At 44.7% G+C, this 17,345-nt stretch overlaps 1 protein-coding gene across 5 annotated transcripts in view; it reads left to right on the top strand.

The window, feature by feature from the left end:
• Positions 1–15,590, top strand: part of LOC117779401 (serine/threonine-protein kinase BRSK2-like) — an 80,598-nt gene extending 65,008 nt beyond the window's left edge. The window contains exons 13-21 of one of the 5 annotated variants that reach the window (XM_034615576.1): positions 62–121; positions 3,399–3,459; positions 6,601–6,808; positions 7,234–7,282; positions 7,572–7,695; positions 7,782–7,962; positions 9,142–9,234; positions 12,755–12,802; positions 14,560–15,590. In XM_034615576.1, the coding sequence (XP_034471467.1) occupies positions 62–121; positions 3,399–3,459; positions 6,601–6,808; positions 7,234–7,282; positions 7,572–7,695; positions 7,782–7,962; positions 9,142–9,234; positions 12,755–12,802; positions 14,560–14,783 (1,048 nt within the window). In that variant the 3' untranslated portion in view covers positions 14,784–15,590. The other 4 variants (XM_034615583.1, XM_034615602.1, XM_034615592.1 and 1 more) reach the window with 4 other exon arrangements.
• The last annotated feature ends 1,755 nt before the right edge of the window (positions 15,591–17,345 follow it).

A 17,345-nucleotide genomic window follows, 5' to 3' on the forward strand; every position in this document is an offset into this window, starting at 1 on the left:
GATTCCCCTGACGTGACTGCCTCTCTGTCTGTCTCCTCATTTTCTGTCTGCCCCTTTTTAGCAAATCTGTTTTCAGTAAAAGCTTGGATATCACAAACGCTAACTGCAGCAAGGAGGAAAGGTATTGGTCTGCTCCCTCCGTCTTCATCCCTCACTTTGTTTACAGTCACGTCCATCTCCTCCCTCTCTTTCTTTCCATCCTTTACTTTGGTTTTCTGCACCAACTCTGACTCTTCATTCGTCTTTCACTTTTCAATGTAGCATGTTTTCTTTCTTCTTTCTATTGGAATTTAACTCTTAACGAACAGAAATCTGTCCTTTACATTTTCATCTCTTCTAACAAAAATGAAACAAGTATAAGAACAAAAGGAGGAAGAATCTCAATTTCATCTTAAAAACTCCCAGCATGCACCAGGAAAGCACAAACATTTTTCTGAGGTATAGACTCTAAATAAAGATGGACGACACGTCTCCATTTCCATTTTTATATCATCAAATAACGAATTAAAACCAAACTGATCAGAAACATGAACTAACAAACATTCACTGAACGTCTACTTTGATTTTGTGTTTGGTCCATGTCCCATCTGCTAACATGGAGGAGGTTTATGACCTATACTGCAGCCAGGGGGCGATCCATAGGTTTCGGTTCTTACTCTAACGTTGCCCGTCGTTATTTACAGTCATTGTGACCATGTCCTGTCTAATAATTAAACTCGAGAGACATTTTTTAATTTATTTATTTCCTCAGACGACACAAAATGTAACAGCAACAAACCAGTGACACTAGAAACACGAACTGTTTAGAAGCTGCACGTGTCAGCGGCAGATCGTGTTCCGTCTTCACCGTCATCATGTGGCGGAAAGGAGCGCTTGGTTTGATGCAGCCGATCTCCCTGCTAATGTAGAAATGAGATGGAGGTGTGAGTCCTTTCCGATCTTAGGTGTAATGTTAGCATCTTTAGTGTTGAACTTTGACGCTGCACGTTTCTTAACGTCTATGGTTTAGATTCTTAGTGTCAGACGAACGTGACTCATGAGGCAGAAATGTGACGTCCAGGCTGCAAACAGCTGATCTACGGGGACAACTGACTTGTCTTCAGAGAGGGAAGAGCCGTCTCAGATTCAGGATGAATCCGTGACCAAACTGTGAAGATGCAGGCGTCTGATTCCTGTCACCTGATCAGATCCAGAAGAATCTGATTCTGACCCGATCAGAGTCTGACCTGTGTCACGGCTGAAGAATCATCAGAATCAGATGTTCAGCTTCATTCAGACCCAGTGACTGGATCTGTGTGTCCACTGTGAGAGGAACTGGATCAACAGTTTGACGTCTCCCTCGGCCGCAAAGACTGTCGATAAAAACTGAAGTTTGAAACCCGTCTTCTGTGTACTGACCAGCAGGGGGCGACTCCTCTGGTAGTTTCTATAGAAGTCTATAGAAAGTGACTTCTCACTTTATAACGTCAGTAAACATTCAGGAGTTCATGTCTTAGTCTCTAGTTTCAAGTCTTCTTCAAACAGCTGATGTTCATTTAGTGAATTATGATCATTTAGAGTCAAACAGACCATAAAGGACCAGATGTGTTGGGGGGGGATACCGCAGTGTGATTGACAGATAGTACCGTCCAACAGGAGCAGGTGGCAGGTGTAGGTGGGCGTGTCCTCTAGCTCTCAGTCAGGCTCCACCCCTCGCTTCTCCAAATGTGGTCCCTTCTGGTTTAAACAAAACGACCGTTAGTAAAACTCTACAAACAGATTCTTCTTCATGTGAAGAAACTGAATCTGTAGACGAGGAAGCTTCTGGTTCGTCTCTAGTTTGACCAATCACGTTTGAGCAGCTTCGGTCTGTGTGGAGAGAGAAAGAGGCGGAACACATGACTCTGTTCTTTAATCGATCTGCCTTCATATGCAGATATTTGTTAATAGTTGAGACAAAATGTCGTCTGGACATAAAACACCAGGATGTGTCCTTCAGAGAAACGAAGGACACGTGTGTGTGTGTGTGTGTGTGTGTGTGTGTGTGTGTGTGTGTGTGTGTGTGTATGTGTGTACTTAGACTTGTTTTTCGACCGACCTTTCTCGGTCTGGATCTTCGTCCTGGACGCTGATTAACATAAATTAATTGCTGATGCAGGACAAAGACGAGATGTAAAATAAAAACCTTCCACTGCCACTGAACGGCCTTTTATCTCCCTCGTCATCCAGGGGGGGGGGGGGGGGGGGGGGGGGGGGGGTAAAGTGAAGTGTGGCATTCTCCCTCTTCAACACACATTTACACTGATAAGCCCAGAATTCATTTGGGGATTTCAAAGACGAGCCGGCAGCAGCTTCCTGATCGTGGACAGGACGTGTCACAGCTAACGAGTTGTGTGTTAATTGGAGCGTCGTCTCTGAAGTGTGCGACGCCGTCATTAATCCACTTCCTCGTTATCGGTTCAACCGTGGATACAGTACAGCCGTATGACATCATCACCACAATAAGAGAAGAGACACCTCATTGGTCCTTGTTACAGCAGCGGATCGTCAGGAGGAGGTCGACAAGACTTTATGTGAAAGAATAAAAATACAAATGAATAAATGAATAAAATAAAAATACTGAGAATATTTACATAATATCTGATGCTGTAAAAAGTTTATTGATCAGTAAAGTTTATTTTATTTTATCTTATTTGGGAGGAGAACAGATGGAAAAGAAGAGAAGGGTCTCATGACAATAACGGTGTGTGTGTGTGTGTGTGTGTGTGTGTGTGTGTGTGTGTGTGTGTGTGTGTGCGCGCGTGTGTGCGCGTGTGTGTGTGCGCGTGTGTGTGTCGTCAAGCATGTTTAAGTATGATTTACTGTTTTCATTTTTCACTTACAACAAAACCAAATTGTCTATGGGCAATTAAATCCTAAAGTCTACAAAGACGTCGGCAGGCCTGTAGTGTGTGTGTGTGAGTGTGTGTGTGTGTGTGTGTGTGTGTGTGTGTGTGTGTGGATTGATGCAGAAAGAGGCGACATTTCGAAACAGACAAAGAGGAGCGAGATATGAAAGTTAATGACACGTAAATGAAAAATGAAAAAGCTCACGAGGAGAAGAAAAGAGAAACTGTGCTGATGAATTTAACACAATTTAACACAATCTTTTCATAGAAGTGTGTTTTTCACATGAGGATGTTTCAGCCGTCGAGTGACAAACAGAAGTTTTGTAAAAGCAGCAGGATGATGATGGAGTGAAAAGTGTGAAATCTGCAAAAACACAAGAGTGTTCTCACTTTTCAGTTCAGATCAACCAGGTTTTTATGTGTGTGTACATGTTGTGTGTCCGCGTGTTGTCGTGCAGAGCAGAGTGTGTGTGTTTATAAATCGCTGGTCAGCCCGTGGATATTGATCTGTGTGTGTTTGTGTGTGTGTAGATCGCGGTCGATCAGCGGAGCGTCCTCCGGCCTGTCCACCAGTCCTCTCAGCAGTCCCCGGGTAAGTGTCCGTCCCGCCCACGCACTGATGGGTTTCCCACAATGCACCTCACTGGCTGGTATGTTTCCACGCTCACATCAGAATCCGTCACCTCAGCCTCATCAGCAGCTCATACACACTCTTCATCAGCAGCCGTGTGACGGACAGTCAGAGAGAGAGTTAACCATCGCGTCATGAAAAGGTTGTTTTACATTTACTGTGAACGAATCTCATTAAAGGACAAAACCGTGAGTTTGTCCGTCTCTCAGGACTTTAAATTAAAAACTTCTCACACCTATAGATTTATTACATAAGTCTCGTTCTGTATTTCATCGCTGTAGGTTTTATAAAACAAAGAGGACTGAAATAACAATCGAGTATTAGGGAAAGTGAAAGGGAAGAAAAAACTGGGATTTCAAGAATTAGGTTGTAATATTGCAAGAAAGAAAGAAATGAAATAGCACCGGACGTTTTCACAGTAAAACACTATTTATACACTATACACCCAGTTACCAGTTTATTAGGAACACTCAGCTTAAACTAGTGCCTGTATAATGAAGTAAAGCGTCATTACTTACTTCATGACAATATGAATGTTCACGGAGAGAATCAGGAACCGTCAGCCTCAAGGTCACGGCCGTTCAGTCGGGCGCCGCCGTACGTCACGCGGCTTTCAGATGAAGTGAGACCGGGTCCGTCGGAGGCCAAACTCCGAACCGGAGATGAGATCCGGTGATTTAATGTCCACACAGAACAGGTTCCTGTGCAGCGGCAGGTTAGAGGAGGAAGTGATCCATCACCGCTGCTGCAGCGACGAAGCAGAAAGGTCGATGGTGCAAATCAAGCTGCAGCCGCTGCAGCGCGAACGCTGAGCTCCTCCGTTTACACACAAAGTTTCTTTTCCTGGTTTTATTCTCAGTGAATCTCTGCCTGTCTGATTTTAAATCCTGTTTCATGATGAACTGTTGATGAAAAGTCTTCAGGCCTCATGCAAGAACATTTTCAAAAATCCGATTCATCAAACTACACAAACTGTAAATCTTCTTTCATGCTCGTGAGGTTTGTGTTTGTGAAGTTTTGTGTCGCACAAACTCGAACGATAAACCTGCCGAGGCAGTTCCTCTGCACCAAATGGGTCAAAGAGATCAAGTCAAACTACGTTCACAAAACAAAGTTTAAAGAAACGTTTTACAGGAGAAAAGGTAGAAACCTCAGCGAGCTCCACATGAGAGGAAGAACAACACATCAACAACACAACGATATTTACAACATGAAAAAACACAGTGTAGAGGTGTAACAGTGTTTTTATAAAAAAAAACATGAAACAATATTGTTTCCATAAATAGTTTAGACGTGTTGTTAAAGACGAATCTTTGTCTGACTTGTTCTTGGCTGAATCTCGTATCGTGATCTCACAGAAAACAAGAATGTGTTCGATAAGTTTGTGAAACTCAAACTTTTCCTGATCACTGACGTCACATGACGGCGTCGCCTCTCGTCATGAAAGAGGTCGCTGCTTCACTGCTCATTCATTCCACGGCATCGTGCACCAGCATCGTGCACCAGCACCAGTGCACCAGCATCGTGCATGCTCTCTGGCCGCTTTCCCAGGTGGAGGGTGAAGCTAATATTGTTAGCTTTGTAGCTGGTTCACTCGCTGGTGAATAAGGGATGCACCGACGTGTCGCACAGTGTGTGTGTGTGTCTGTGTGTGTGTGTGTGTGTGTGTCCTGATCGTTACAAAGTAAACTAGATTAAACTCAGACATAATTAATAATTTATTGTATATATCTTATTTAAGTTATTAATAATCAGAATCTGATCAATTTATCGATTGGATGATAAAAATATGAAGAAAGATATTTTTACTATTTAAAGTTTTATATCTTTGCGTTTTTGTTTTATTTATAGTTCTTTATAAAAAAGAATATATATATATAGAGAGAGAGAGAGAGAGAGAGGGAGAGAGAGAGAGAGAGAGAGACAGAGAGAGAGAGAGAGAGAGAGAGAGAGAGGGAGAGAGAGAGAGAGAGAGAGAGAGAGAGACAGAGAGAGAGAGAGAGAGAGAGAGAGAGAGAGAGAGAGAGAGGGAGAGAGAGAGAGAGAGACAGAGAGAGAGAGAGAGAGAGAGAGAGAGAGAGAGAGAGGGAGAGAGAGAGAGAGAGAGAGAGAGAGATTTTGTATCGGTATCTGGATTGTTAACAATAGAAAACATATTTTATTTATATTTCCAATTTGATTTTAAGTCAACACAGAAAATTGTACATTTATTAGTTATTCCTATTAGTTTTATATCTTCATGAACAAACTGAGTTAAAGTGTAAATAATTCAACTTCTTGTTTTCTGGCTCTTTCGTCAAAGTTTCACAAACTTTCCCTCCAGATTAAAACCTGTTGAATCAGTTTCATAATGAACGAAGTCGAGCGTCTCCGTCGGTTTCAGACGCGGTGCATCCCTGCTGTTCCACTGCTGCCTCCTGATTGGCTGGTCACTGTGCTAATGGCATGTTCTGTTTTTCTTTCTTTCTTGCACTCTCACCACTTCCTGCCTGCTCCACCTCTCAACCCATCCAATCGCTCCTCCTTTGTTTTTCCTGCTGTGTTTTTTTTTATGGGAATGACTCTTTATTGGGCTGTGCTGTTCCTCTGGCTTTCTCATTGGCTGACGCTGCTGTCATGTCAAACGGGTGCATGACCAATCGCAGCCCAATCGTCGGTTTTTCATCCCGCCCCAGTCCCCGGACCTGTGTCAGTCCCCCAACTGCAGCCCCACCCACTCCCTTGAGGTCCGCCTCAACGGGGTGGGGCCTCGCACGCCCAACTCCTACCATCCAAAGATGGGCTCCCCCCTCATGCACCCACGCACCCAGACTCTCCCGGCCAAACCCAAAGTGTCTGAGAAGCCCCTGCAGACCACCAGGTCCAACCCGCTCCCCAACTCAGTCCAGACCCCCCCCACCCCCAAATCTGAGCCCTCCACTCCCTGCCAGTCTCTGGCGCTCTGCATCCCCAACAGCCCCCGGGTGAGACGCCACCCCCCCCCTGACCGTGCCCCCAAAACTCTCCATCCCCCTCTCCCTCTCCCCCGTTCCTCCTATGTCGCCCCTCCGCCGCCACCACCTCCACCCTGACCACAACGGCAAATCTGTCCCCATCACGCAGGTGACCCCTCACCCCTCCCCAAGAGGGAGCCCTCTCCCCACCCCCAAAGGCACCCCGGTGCACACGCCCAAGGACAGCCCGGCCGGCACGCCCAGCCCCACGCCGCCGCCCAGCCCCTCCATCGGCGGCATGCCGTGGAGGACGCGCCTCAACTCCATTAAGAACAGTTTCCTGGGCTCGCCGCGCTTCCACCGCAGGAAAATGCAAGGTAGTGGGGGGGGGGTAACACAGTAACACACACAGTAACCCACACAATGACACACACACAGTAACCCACATAGTGACACACACACACAGTAACACACACAGTATCACAAACAGTAACACACACAGTAACACACACAGTGACACACACACAGTATCACACACACAGTAACACACACACACACAGTGACACCACATACAGTGACACACACAGTAAAACACACACTAACACATAAATACAAATCATCTCTGTTGTCGCCTCGCTTCGCCTGAGAATCATCCTCAGGTCCACTTCCTGTGACATCACTTCCTGTGACATCACAGGAAGTGGACGAGCCGACGGATGAAGTTTTTTTTGAATCTGTAACAAACTGTTGACGACCACTTTCTTCAGAGTGTGTAACTCTGTGACCTTTGACCTCTGCTCAGTTCCCACCCAGGAGGACATGTCCAGTCTGACCCCCGACTCCTCTCCAGAGTGAGTCTGTTTAGAGAAACATGGATTTTATGATTTTCATTCTTGATGTTGCCACACAATAATAATAATAATCACGTGTATAACCTTTGGCACTGACAGTATGAATGACTGTAGCTACATGTAGTATTTTTATATTTTATTTGTTTATGTGTGTGTTTTTAATATTCAAACTTTTTCTGAAAAAGTAAAATAGTAATATTAGAAGACGTCACACTCTGTTCTGCTGCTGGACACCTGAACCAGCTCGTTGTGACTCGTGCTTCATCGTCTCTCCTCTTCATCCTCGCAGACTGGCGAAGAAGTCCTGGTTCGGTAACTTCATCAACCTGGAGAAAGAGGAGCAGATCTTCATCGTCATCAGAGACAAACCCCTCAGCTCCATAAAGGCCGACATCGTCCACGCCTTCCTCTCCGTGAGCTCCTCCCCCGTGTTTCCCTCTGTGGTGACTTCGCGTGTTCTCGTCTCTTCACTGATTCAGGATCTGTTTGTCTCCCTCAGATCCCGAGTCTCAGCCACAGCGTCATCTCTCAGACTAGTTTTCGGGCGGAGTACAAGTCCAGCGCCGGGCCCACGGTTTTCCAGAAGCCTGTGAAGTTCCAGGTGGACATCACCTACACCGAGAACTCCGGCGCCACCAAGGAGATCGGCATCTACTCCGTCACCTTCACTCTGCTCTCAGGTTCGAACCTTCCCTCCGACCTGCTCACGTCTGAACCCAGCTTCTGGTTCCATGTTTCATCTGATCTGTTAGTTCTGGTTCCACGTTGTAATTTAGGGACTAAAGAATTTAGTCTGACGTACGTACGTCCTGTCGTCATCACCTACGTGGGCGGAGTCAACCGATACTTGACTCTGATTGGTTTGTAGACGCGTCTGACGTGGGCGTGTTGTCAGTTAGTCTTTCTGTTTTTTTAATTTACTAAATCTATCTTCCTCTATCTCCTCTTTCACATTGTTGTAAATAAAATGTAATAAAATTAAAAGATTTACAGACATTTCAATGTGTTTCACAATCAGGACAAATAAAAAGAAACGATCAGGCATCACAAATAATAATGTAAAACATCAGAGACAACAAACACAATATAATATAATACAATAGGATCTAATACACAATCTGACCTGGTGTTGCAGTACCTCTGGTGCACCAACACGGTCGATGGCAGTCATGCACCCTGACGCTGCTATTCACCAAATAAACCAGAAAAACAACGAATTCAAACTCTAAAGACAACAGATCCAATAATTCATCATTTTAGAGTCAAAGGAAACGAAGAAATACAATCAAGTAGAAGAGAGCACAGAGACGACAGATTGATTTTCAGTTTGGTTGATTGATTGATTGATTGATTGGTTGATTGATTGATTGGTTGATTGATTGATTGATTGATTGGTTGATTGATTGATTGGTTGATTGATTGATTGATTGATTGATTGGTTGATTGATTGATTGATTGTATGCAACTCGCCAATAAACCAAACAAAGAAGAAGAATCAAGTCAGTTGATTAAAGTGTTTCGAGAGTTGATTTAAAAACAGTTTATCATTATATTCAAATTGATTCTCACAGGAAATTCTTCTTTCTCAGCTGATCTACATTTTGCTGATGTTAGTTAGTATTCTTTTATGAGCAGTACTTTTACTTCTGACAGAGTATTGTTACTGTGTTTCGAGTATTCTTTTATGAGCAGTACTTTTACTTCTGACAGAGTATTGTTACTGTGTTTCGAGTATTCTTTTAAGAGCAGTACTTTTACTTCTGACAGAGTATTGTTACTGTGTTTCGAGTATTCTTTTAAGAGCAGTACTGTTACTTGTTACTGTGTTTTATATTGAAGCTGTGTTGTTTCCTGTCCAGGTCCCAGTCGACGTTTTAAACGTGTGGTTGAGACCATCCAGGCTCAGCTGCTCAGCTCTAACGACCAGCCGGGCGTCCAGCCGCAAATATCCGGTAGGTGAAGCCCACCCCCCCCCCCCTCCCCCCTCCCTCAGCCACGCCTACACCCCCCGACCCTCCACGCCCTCACAGCCTCCCTCCTCCCCCCGGCATCCCTGCACTGCCTCACGGCCACGCCCACGGCTCGGACCTGCTCAGCTACGCTCGGCTCTGCTTTTAGCCACGGCATCTCCACGTGCATGACCCTGCCACATACCATGGCGTGCACACACACACACAGACAGACACACACACACACACACACACACACAGACACACACTCAGCTGTAGGGATGATCACTACTGCAAATCAGAATGTGGTTTATCGTGGGCAGAACGCCCGGCGCTGACTCAGCAGAAAACACACAGGCCGACAGTGCTGAGGGATGTTTACACAACTGTACACAACAGCTGTGTGTGGAGGAGCTGTTACATTAGTGCGTTTGTGTGCGTTAGCGTTGAAACGTCACATCCTGTCGGACTCAGCGAGTCTGAAACAATCACAGATTCTGATGATTCTGAGACGCTGCAGCTTTAAAACATGTAAGAAAAGAACGAGTGATCTTCAGTGTCTGTTGCTGTGTGGTTATTTACTTGATAATGCTTCCCCCTGGTGGTGAGGCACAGTAACTACACACACACACCTGGACACAGTTTGGATTTTATCAACAAATACACCGAAAATAAAAATCTGAGATATAACTTTTAATGTATAAATAAAAATGAGATGATTCGAAATGTTTTTAAAGAAACACAAATGTTTACAGAGACTCAAACGTGTAAATTAAATTATATCAAAAATATTTAAAAATAAGATGATTAATAAAATATTAAACTGATGCAAGGAGTGTATATGAATCTGTGTTCAGCCCTTTTAGGCTCATAAACATACATATACATAAATATTTTAAAGAAAAATACATAAATTTCCAGGGTGTAAATGTGAAAATAAATTGTATAAACAGCTCATTAGAAAGTTTCAATATAAAGTTGATTTTATTAGTTACTGTTTAATACATTTATGACTTTTGATTATTTAACTAAATTTATATTTGAATGTGAATTTGAGTTCAAACAACAGATTTAAATTGAACCTTCAGCAGCCGTCAGTCGTCATAGAAACAGTTTTAACCACATTTATAGTTGATAGCTTGTTAATAAATAATGTAAATATATATTAATATTCAGACAAATGGTGACGATTGTTTAATTTATCACACGTCAGCAGCTTTCTGCTTCACAACAGGAAACACTGACGACGCCTCAACTTCTCACCACCGAGTTATTTAAAAAACTTTTTAATGGGGAGAGATTTTTAGAAAATATTAAATACGAGTCATCGCCTCAGATGGGATCTGTTGTCAGGATCCACCACCACATGTCGCTCTGTCTCCCTCTCTTCCTCCTCTCTGTCTGTCGCTCTGTCTCCCTCTCCTCCTCTACTTCTCTGTCTGTCGCTCTGTCTCCCTCTCCTCCTCCTCTCTGTCTGTCGCTCTGTCTCCCTCTCCTCCTCCTCTCTGTCTGTCGCTCTGTCTCCCTCTCTTCCTCCTCTCTGTCTGTCGTTCTGTCTGTCGCTCTGTCTCCCTCTCTTCCTCCTCTCTGTCTGTCGCTCTGTCTCCCTCTCTTCCTCCTCTCTGTCTGTCGTTCTGTCTGTCGCTCTGTCTCCCTCTCTTCCTTCTCTCTGTCTGTCGCTCTGTCTCCCTCTCTTCCTCCTCTCTGTCTGTCGCTCTGTCTGTCTCTCCTCCTCTACCTCTCTGTCTGTCGCTCTGTCTGTCTCTCTTCCTCCTCTCTGTCTCCCTCTCCTCCTCCTCTCTGTCTGTCGCTCTGTCTCTCTCTCTCCTCCTCTACCTCTCTGTCTGTCGCTCTGTCTCCCTCTCCTCCTCTTCCTCTCTGTCTGTCGCTCTCTCTCTCTCTCTCTCTCCTCCTCTACCTCTCTGTCTGTCGCTCTGTCTCCCTCTCCTCCTCTTCCTCTCTGTCTGTCGCTCTCTCTCTCCTCCTCTTCCTCTCTGTCTGTCGCTCTGTCTCCCTCTCCTCCTCCTCCTCTCTGTCTGTCGCTCTCTCTCTCCTCTTCTACCTCTCTGTCTGTCGCTCTCTCTCTCCTCCTCTTCCTCTCTGTCTGTCGCTCTCTCTCTCTCTCTCTCTCTCCTCCTCTTCCTCTCTGTCTGTCGCTCTCTCTCTCCTCCTCTTCCTCTCTGTCTCTCGCTCTCTCTCCTCTTCTACCTCTCTGTCTGTCGCTCTCTCTCTCCTCCTCTTCCTCTCTGTCTCTCGCTCTCTCTCCTCTTCTACCTCTCTGTCTGTCGCTCTCTCTCTCTCCTCCTCTTCCTCTCCACGTCACCCTGCTTCCTGCCATCCTCAGCTTTACTCTCTAACGCCACCTGGAGGCAGTGAACGACTCGCATGCTGAATGAGGAGCGAACCTAGAACCTCACAAACACACCGGCTCCACACTCTCTGTGTGTGTGTGTGTGTGTGTGTGTGTGTGTGTGTGTGTCTGTGTGTTGATGGTTCTGATGAGCTGCCCGTTCACACTCAGTTGTGTGTTTGCAGCTCGTGGACCTGATGCACTAAACTGAGCATGCTCTGTCCGTGTGTGTGTCTGTCTGTCTGTCTGTCTATGTGTGTGTGTATGTGTGTCTATGTGTGTGTGTATGTGTGTGTGTGTGTGTGTGTGTGTGTCACAGTGATGACACTGAACATGTGGTTGTTTTCTCATCTTGTTGCTTTTGGCCTAAAAACCAGAGAATCTTCATGTTTGAGAAAAGACAGCGAACAGTTCGATAGGTGTGTGTGTGTGTGTGTGTGTGTGTGTGTGTGTGTGTGTGTGTGTGTGTGTGTGTGTGTGTGTGTGTGTGTGTGTGTGTGTGTGAGACAGTGGCAGATGGATTTTACTGACACGTGAACGTTCAGCCAGTTTCTCAGTCTTTTTCCATTTTAACAGAATCAGAGGAATAAGCAGCTGATCAGTTCAGACCTGGTGATTGATCAGCTGTTACTGGACCAGAACAGATTCATAATATAAAATGAGCTGGATTATTGATTAAAGATTGATATTAATTCCTGTGACACAGTGAAATGAGCTGATTGTTCCAGATTTAAAAGATATTGATCTGATCTAACGTGATCAGCTGATCCTCTGGAGAAGAGTCTGCAGGTCAGTCTGCTCGTGGTCATAGAAAAATGTCAGAGTGATGTCTCTTCACTCTCAAACAATCTTTTTCAGAATTCAATCGTCGGTGGACGTCTGTAAATTGGGACAATTTCCTGTCTCACGTGCATTTTCCATTTCCTGTCAGCTGTTCGCTCTCTGTGACGTGAACCTGTCAGATCAGACGACGACAGAATCAAATCTCTCAGCTACAATTTAACCATAAAAACAGGAAACTGAGTGATGCTGAACATTCACGTGTCTGGAGCGGTCCGTTGATCTGGAGCTGAGGAGGCGCTCAGTGTGTGAGTTGGACGTCAGCTGACTGTAGACGAAGCGCTGGGCCTCGCTGCGTCGGGCGATGTCTCTGACACTGTCCTCTGCTCTCAGATGCCTCTCAGCGCCCAGCGTCTTTGTCCAGTAAAACCTCCAAGCGTGGTAAGACGACCCAGAGCGGCCGGAGAGCTCCCGGCAAAAAAACACAATAACTCTGGCTTTTAACACGCACACTGGCAACATCCTGGAGGCCGATCACCGACACCCCCCCCCCTGTCTGCACTAACACGTGTGTGGGAGCTGAATAAAAACATATGTTCATCTTAACAAGTCAACAATTATGACTAAAATACGCAGTTTGTTATTGTTATTAAATATTGTTTGATTTGTGGCTGGCTATAGATCATAACCACCACCTCCTCCTTGTCAGCAGATGGGACAAGGACCAAACAAAAAAAAATCGGAATAAAATACATTTTTCTCAAAGATGATCTGTCTCAGCTGTCAATCAAGACGTTTCATCAAATAACGAATTCAAACCAAACTGATCAGAAACAACAAACATCAGTGAGATAAGAACTGAAAAGACAGAAACCATCTTTGACAAACATGTATTTAACGTCTACCATGTCCCATCTGCTAACATGGAGGAGGTTTACGACCTATACTGCAGCCAGCCACCAGGGGGCGATCCAGGCTCTTTGGCTTCACTCTTGGATCAAGTGACTTGATAAGATGACTAATGTTTGATCGTGTGAATGTTTGAGTGACTGACTCAGTAACAATCTGCATGACGACGCTTCACACTGGGTTAAAGCTAAATAACACACACACACACACAGACACACACACACACACACACACACTCTCACTCTCACACACACTCTCACACACACTCACACACACACACACACACACACTGTTGTGGAAGAAGAATGATGGTAAGTGTCTCTAACGAGTCTCCACGTTAACGGGGACGTTTCAGTGCCGACGGGACACTAACCTGTGACTGTGTGTTCACGTGCACTGTGACTGTGTGTTCACGTGCACTGTGCTGTTGTGCTGTTGCATGTCTGGATTGGTCCACGTTTCAAAGAGTCTGAACAGATGTTGTCATGATGGATGTTGACGTGACGGAGAGTTAACGGACGCTTTGGAAGACGTTCATACAAATTGGATCAATAATCCATAGAAACACTCTTTTGCCTCGTTTTTTATCAAGCCGCTTGTGTTCGGCTCAGATGAAGATTTTTTGTTTACGTCCTCTCGTCTCTTTCTAGTAATTGTATTTACAATCAGGCAGCTTCTTGGTCGCCTGTTGGTGGCGTCATGTCGGATTCTGCCTGATTAAATAACCTCACTCTTGTAAAGAGCCTTGAGATTATGTATATTAGGATTTGGTGCTATACAAATAAATTGAAGAGATTTAAATCTAGAATGATTTCTTTTAATTGAGGAACTTATTTGCATGAAATCTAATATTCCTGCTAAAAGTTCTTTATTAAAGAGACAGGAGCTAAAACCGTTCAAACAGTCAGAGCTTCATGCAGATTAATAAGAGTAATCACCACATGTGGCAGCAGGGGGCGCTGTTGCTCAGTTAATCTGTTACAGATGTCCGGTGAGTCTCGTCTTCCAGAGCTCCTGCGGTTCCTCCGTCCAGCAGGAGAAACAGAGACTTTCAAGTATAACTGAGAACATTGGTGCAGGACAATAAACAGGTTTCGATCTGTGTCCTCCTTGTTCGCTAGAGTCTCCTTTTCTCCAGCTCCACTCCTCCTCCTCCTCCTCCTCCTCATCCCTCCATCACCACCTCCTCCTCCTCCTCTCCTCATGTTAACCCCATTGCTCATCTGTTGTTTGTTCTCTCTCTCTCTCTCTCTTTTCTTCTTCCTTCTCTTTTCTTCCCATCTGTGTAGGCAGCCCGTTGAGTAACTTCTTTGACGTAATTAAACAGCTTTTTTCAGACGAGAAGAACATCCAAGCGTCGCACCCCCCCGGCTCCCCCGCCACGCCTAGCTCCCCCGCCAAGCATGCCCCCGGCAGCAAGCCCAACCAGCCCCCGCCCAATGACTCTAAATGCCCCCCCGGCAAAGACAAAACAAAGACGGCCGCCGGCAACAGGACACAGGAACAACCTTAAGGAGCGCTAGCGGTGCATGTAGAGGACGAGCGGTTGTCGGGTTGTTAAACAGGAGAGCGACAGAGGAGCGCTGCTAACTCCGCCCCTTTAGCTAGACAGGAAACAAACAAAAAAAAACAAATCTACTTTTTGCCTATAAATTTTCTACCGTATAACAGGAATGGCTCATTCAGTTAAAATCAGTATTTTACAATAAGTAGCAGATGTAGCTTTGTCGTCCCTCTCGTCCGTCCCCTCTCTCGTGTCCTCGGGGGTCTGTCGGTGGGTGTGTGTCCTCCTCACATTGACTTGTCTCTGCCACCAGGGATCATCCATAATAGCTATTAACCTCGGCGAGACCGGCCGCCGCCAAGAGAGTCCGACCCTGAAGAGAGAAGACACCCCGCTCCTCCCTCCCCCGCACCCCCCTCAGTAGACTCCACATCGCCCCCTGCAGACCAAACAGACACATCTCAGAAGAGTCGTGAAAAGAGAAAAAAAAGCCTTAAGACAGTGATGTTTGTCAAATCTACGAACACATCCCCCCCCCTCACCCCCACCCCCCCTTTTCTCTTCCTCCCACATGTACATAACAACACACATCCTGTACGTGCTCCTCCACACACACACTTCTCTGCGGGATGTAAAGACTTGCACAAGATGACAAAACAGGAAGCGGTGGACGAACGTGTGGACGAGTGAACGCTGGCTGGATTGTAATTCTTTTGAAAGTTTCCGTGTGAACGACGGGATTTTTTTACGTTCCTGTAAAAAAGGGGTTCATGCGGTGAACGTGTGAAAATGAGCGGAGAAGTGGCGCTACGTAAATGAATGATCTATTCTGTTGTACAGACTAAATAATGTTCCGTATGTACAAAACGTGTAGTTGTGACATGTTTTCCAGTTGTGTTGCCATACTTCGGTTGTTTAGTCCTGCACAGGCTCGGTCACGCCCCCTGCGACACAAGGTTTACGTGAAATTAGCTAAAATGTAACTAATTTAAGTAACCGACCAATAACGCGCTAGCACTAGATTTAGCTCGCCGTTTTGTTTCACCTCCTGTGTCTCGAGTACAAAGTTCGTGATGCATCTCAGTTCAGAAACTTTCAAACTCTATATCTTCAATATTTAACGTTGAGCCTTTAGTTGATTAGCAGCAACTGTTTTAATAATCGATTGATTCTTACGAACAAAAGCTCCAAACGTTTCCTGGTTCCAGTTCCTCAGATGTGACACTTTACCATTTGTTTTTTTTCCATAAACGACATGAACTGAAAATTAGATTTTCATCTCAGACACAACGAGCAGTTTGAAGACGTCTGAGATTTTTGAGAAATTCAATCTTAACTAAAATCACAGATTTAACGATTCGATTGAAAGAGGAAATTACTCAAAGATTAAGAGTTAAAGAATAAAATCGTCTGGTTTTAATGCATTTATCTAGTTAGCAACAAAGCTATCAGACTACGGAAAGTAGCTCAAACAGCTACAGGGTTAGCGTTAGCAGGGTTTTGCGGATGTATCTCACGATGTCGTGTTCTGGCGTGACCGGGCCTCGCCGAGGAAATGTCTCCTTTTGCTTTGGCACTTTTGAGAAGTGAAACATCAGCGTTCAGTTCCTTCTTTAGTCTATTTTTTATTTTTACTTTGCCGTCGTTTGAATTATCTGCAGGTTTCAGACAATATTGAACTGCTGTGTATATCTTTTGTATATTTTTGTACTTTATTGTATTTTGTCTTTTTTTTCTTGGTTTTTAATTTATTGTTATTTATATGAAAGATGTAGAGAATGTTTGTTGACGTCAAATTATTTAAGGATATTTTTGTCATGTTTAAGTTATTCGATCACGAGATGTTTGTGAGCATTTGTTCCTTTTTCCGAGAGAAACCTTGTAATATACTTTTGGAAAATGATTTAGCGTAATTTAAGAATGTAGACGTAGCCTCTTGAGAGGAACAAACCCTTCGTTGATAATTGTCGGCTCCGCCTCCTTCCTCCCTCGTGTGTATGATGACTCAGATTTCACCAAACACTCTTTCTGTAAATAAGCCGAGTTTACTGACAAGCTTATTTTTAAAAAACCAAGAGGATTCCTACTCTTAGCTTTGACCTCGTACGGTTGTTTGCATGTTCAGCATTCGTCTTTTCTTTGCATGTCGTCGTTGGAATTCTTCTCCTGTTCCCTTTTTCTCTTCACACTTATTTATGTATTTATGTTATTTATGTGCATTTGTTTGTCTTTTGATTTTTGGGGATTTTGGTTTTATTCCCTTCGCCGTCCTCTCGCCCTCTTCTTCTTCTTCTGGATTACTGTGAGCTCACAGTGACCGAGCGACGCACCCTCCTCACTCATTCTCTCAGAGAGGGACCGATCGGTGGATTATCAGAGAGAGAAATTAAAGCAATACCTTCCATTGTTCGCTTTCCTCTTTTTCTACTATGGGAATCCAGAGCACACAGAACGGACTCGGAGCACGGAGCGCTACTACTGAGCAGGAGAACCACTGGCAATGTATTCCCTCGTGATGTGACTGTGAACAACTTCAGTGCTAAAGGAAATAAATCTGTTGACTTTGCAGCC

Source organism: Hippoglossus hippoglossus, chromosome 3, assembly GCF_009819705.1.
Source record: "Hippoglossus hippoglossus isolate fHipHip1 chromosome 3, fHipHip1.pri, whole genome shotgun sequence".
Classification (NCBI taxonomy): Eukaryota; Metazoa; Chordata; class Actinopteri; order Pleuronectiformes; family Pleuronectidae; genus Hippoglossus; species Hippoglossus hippoglossus.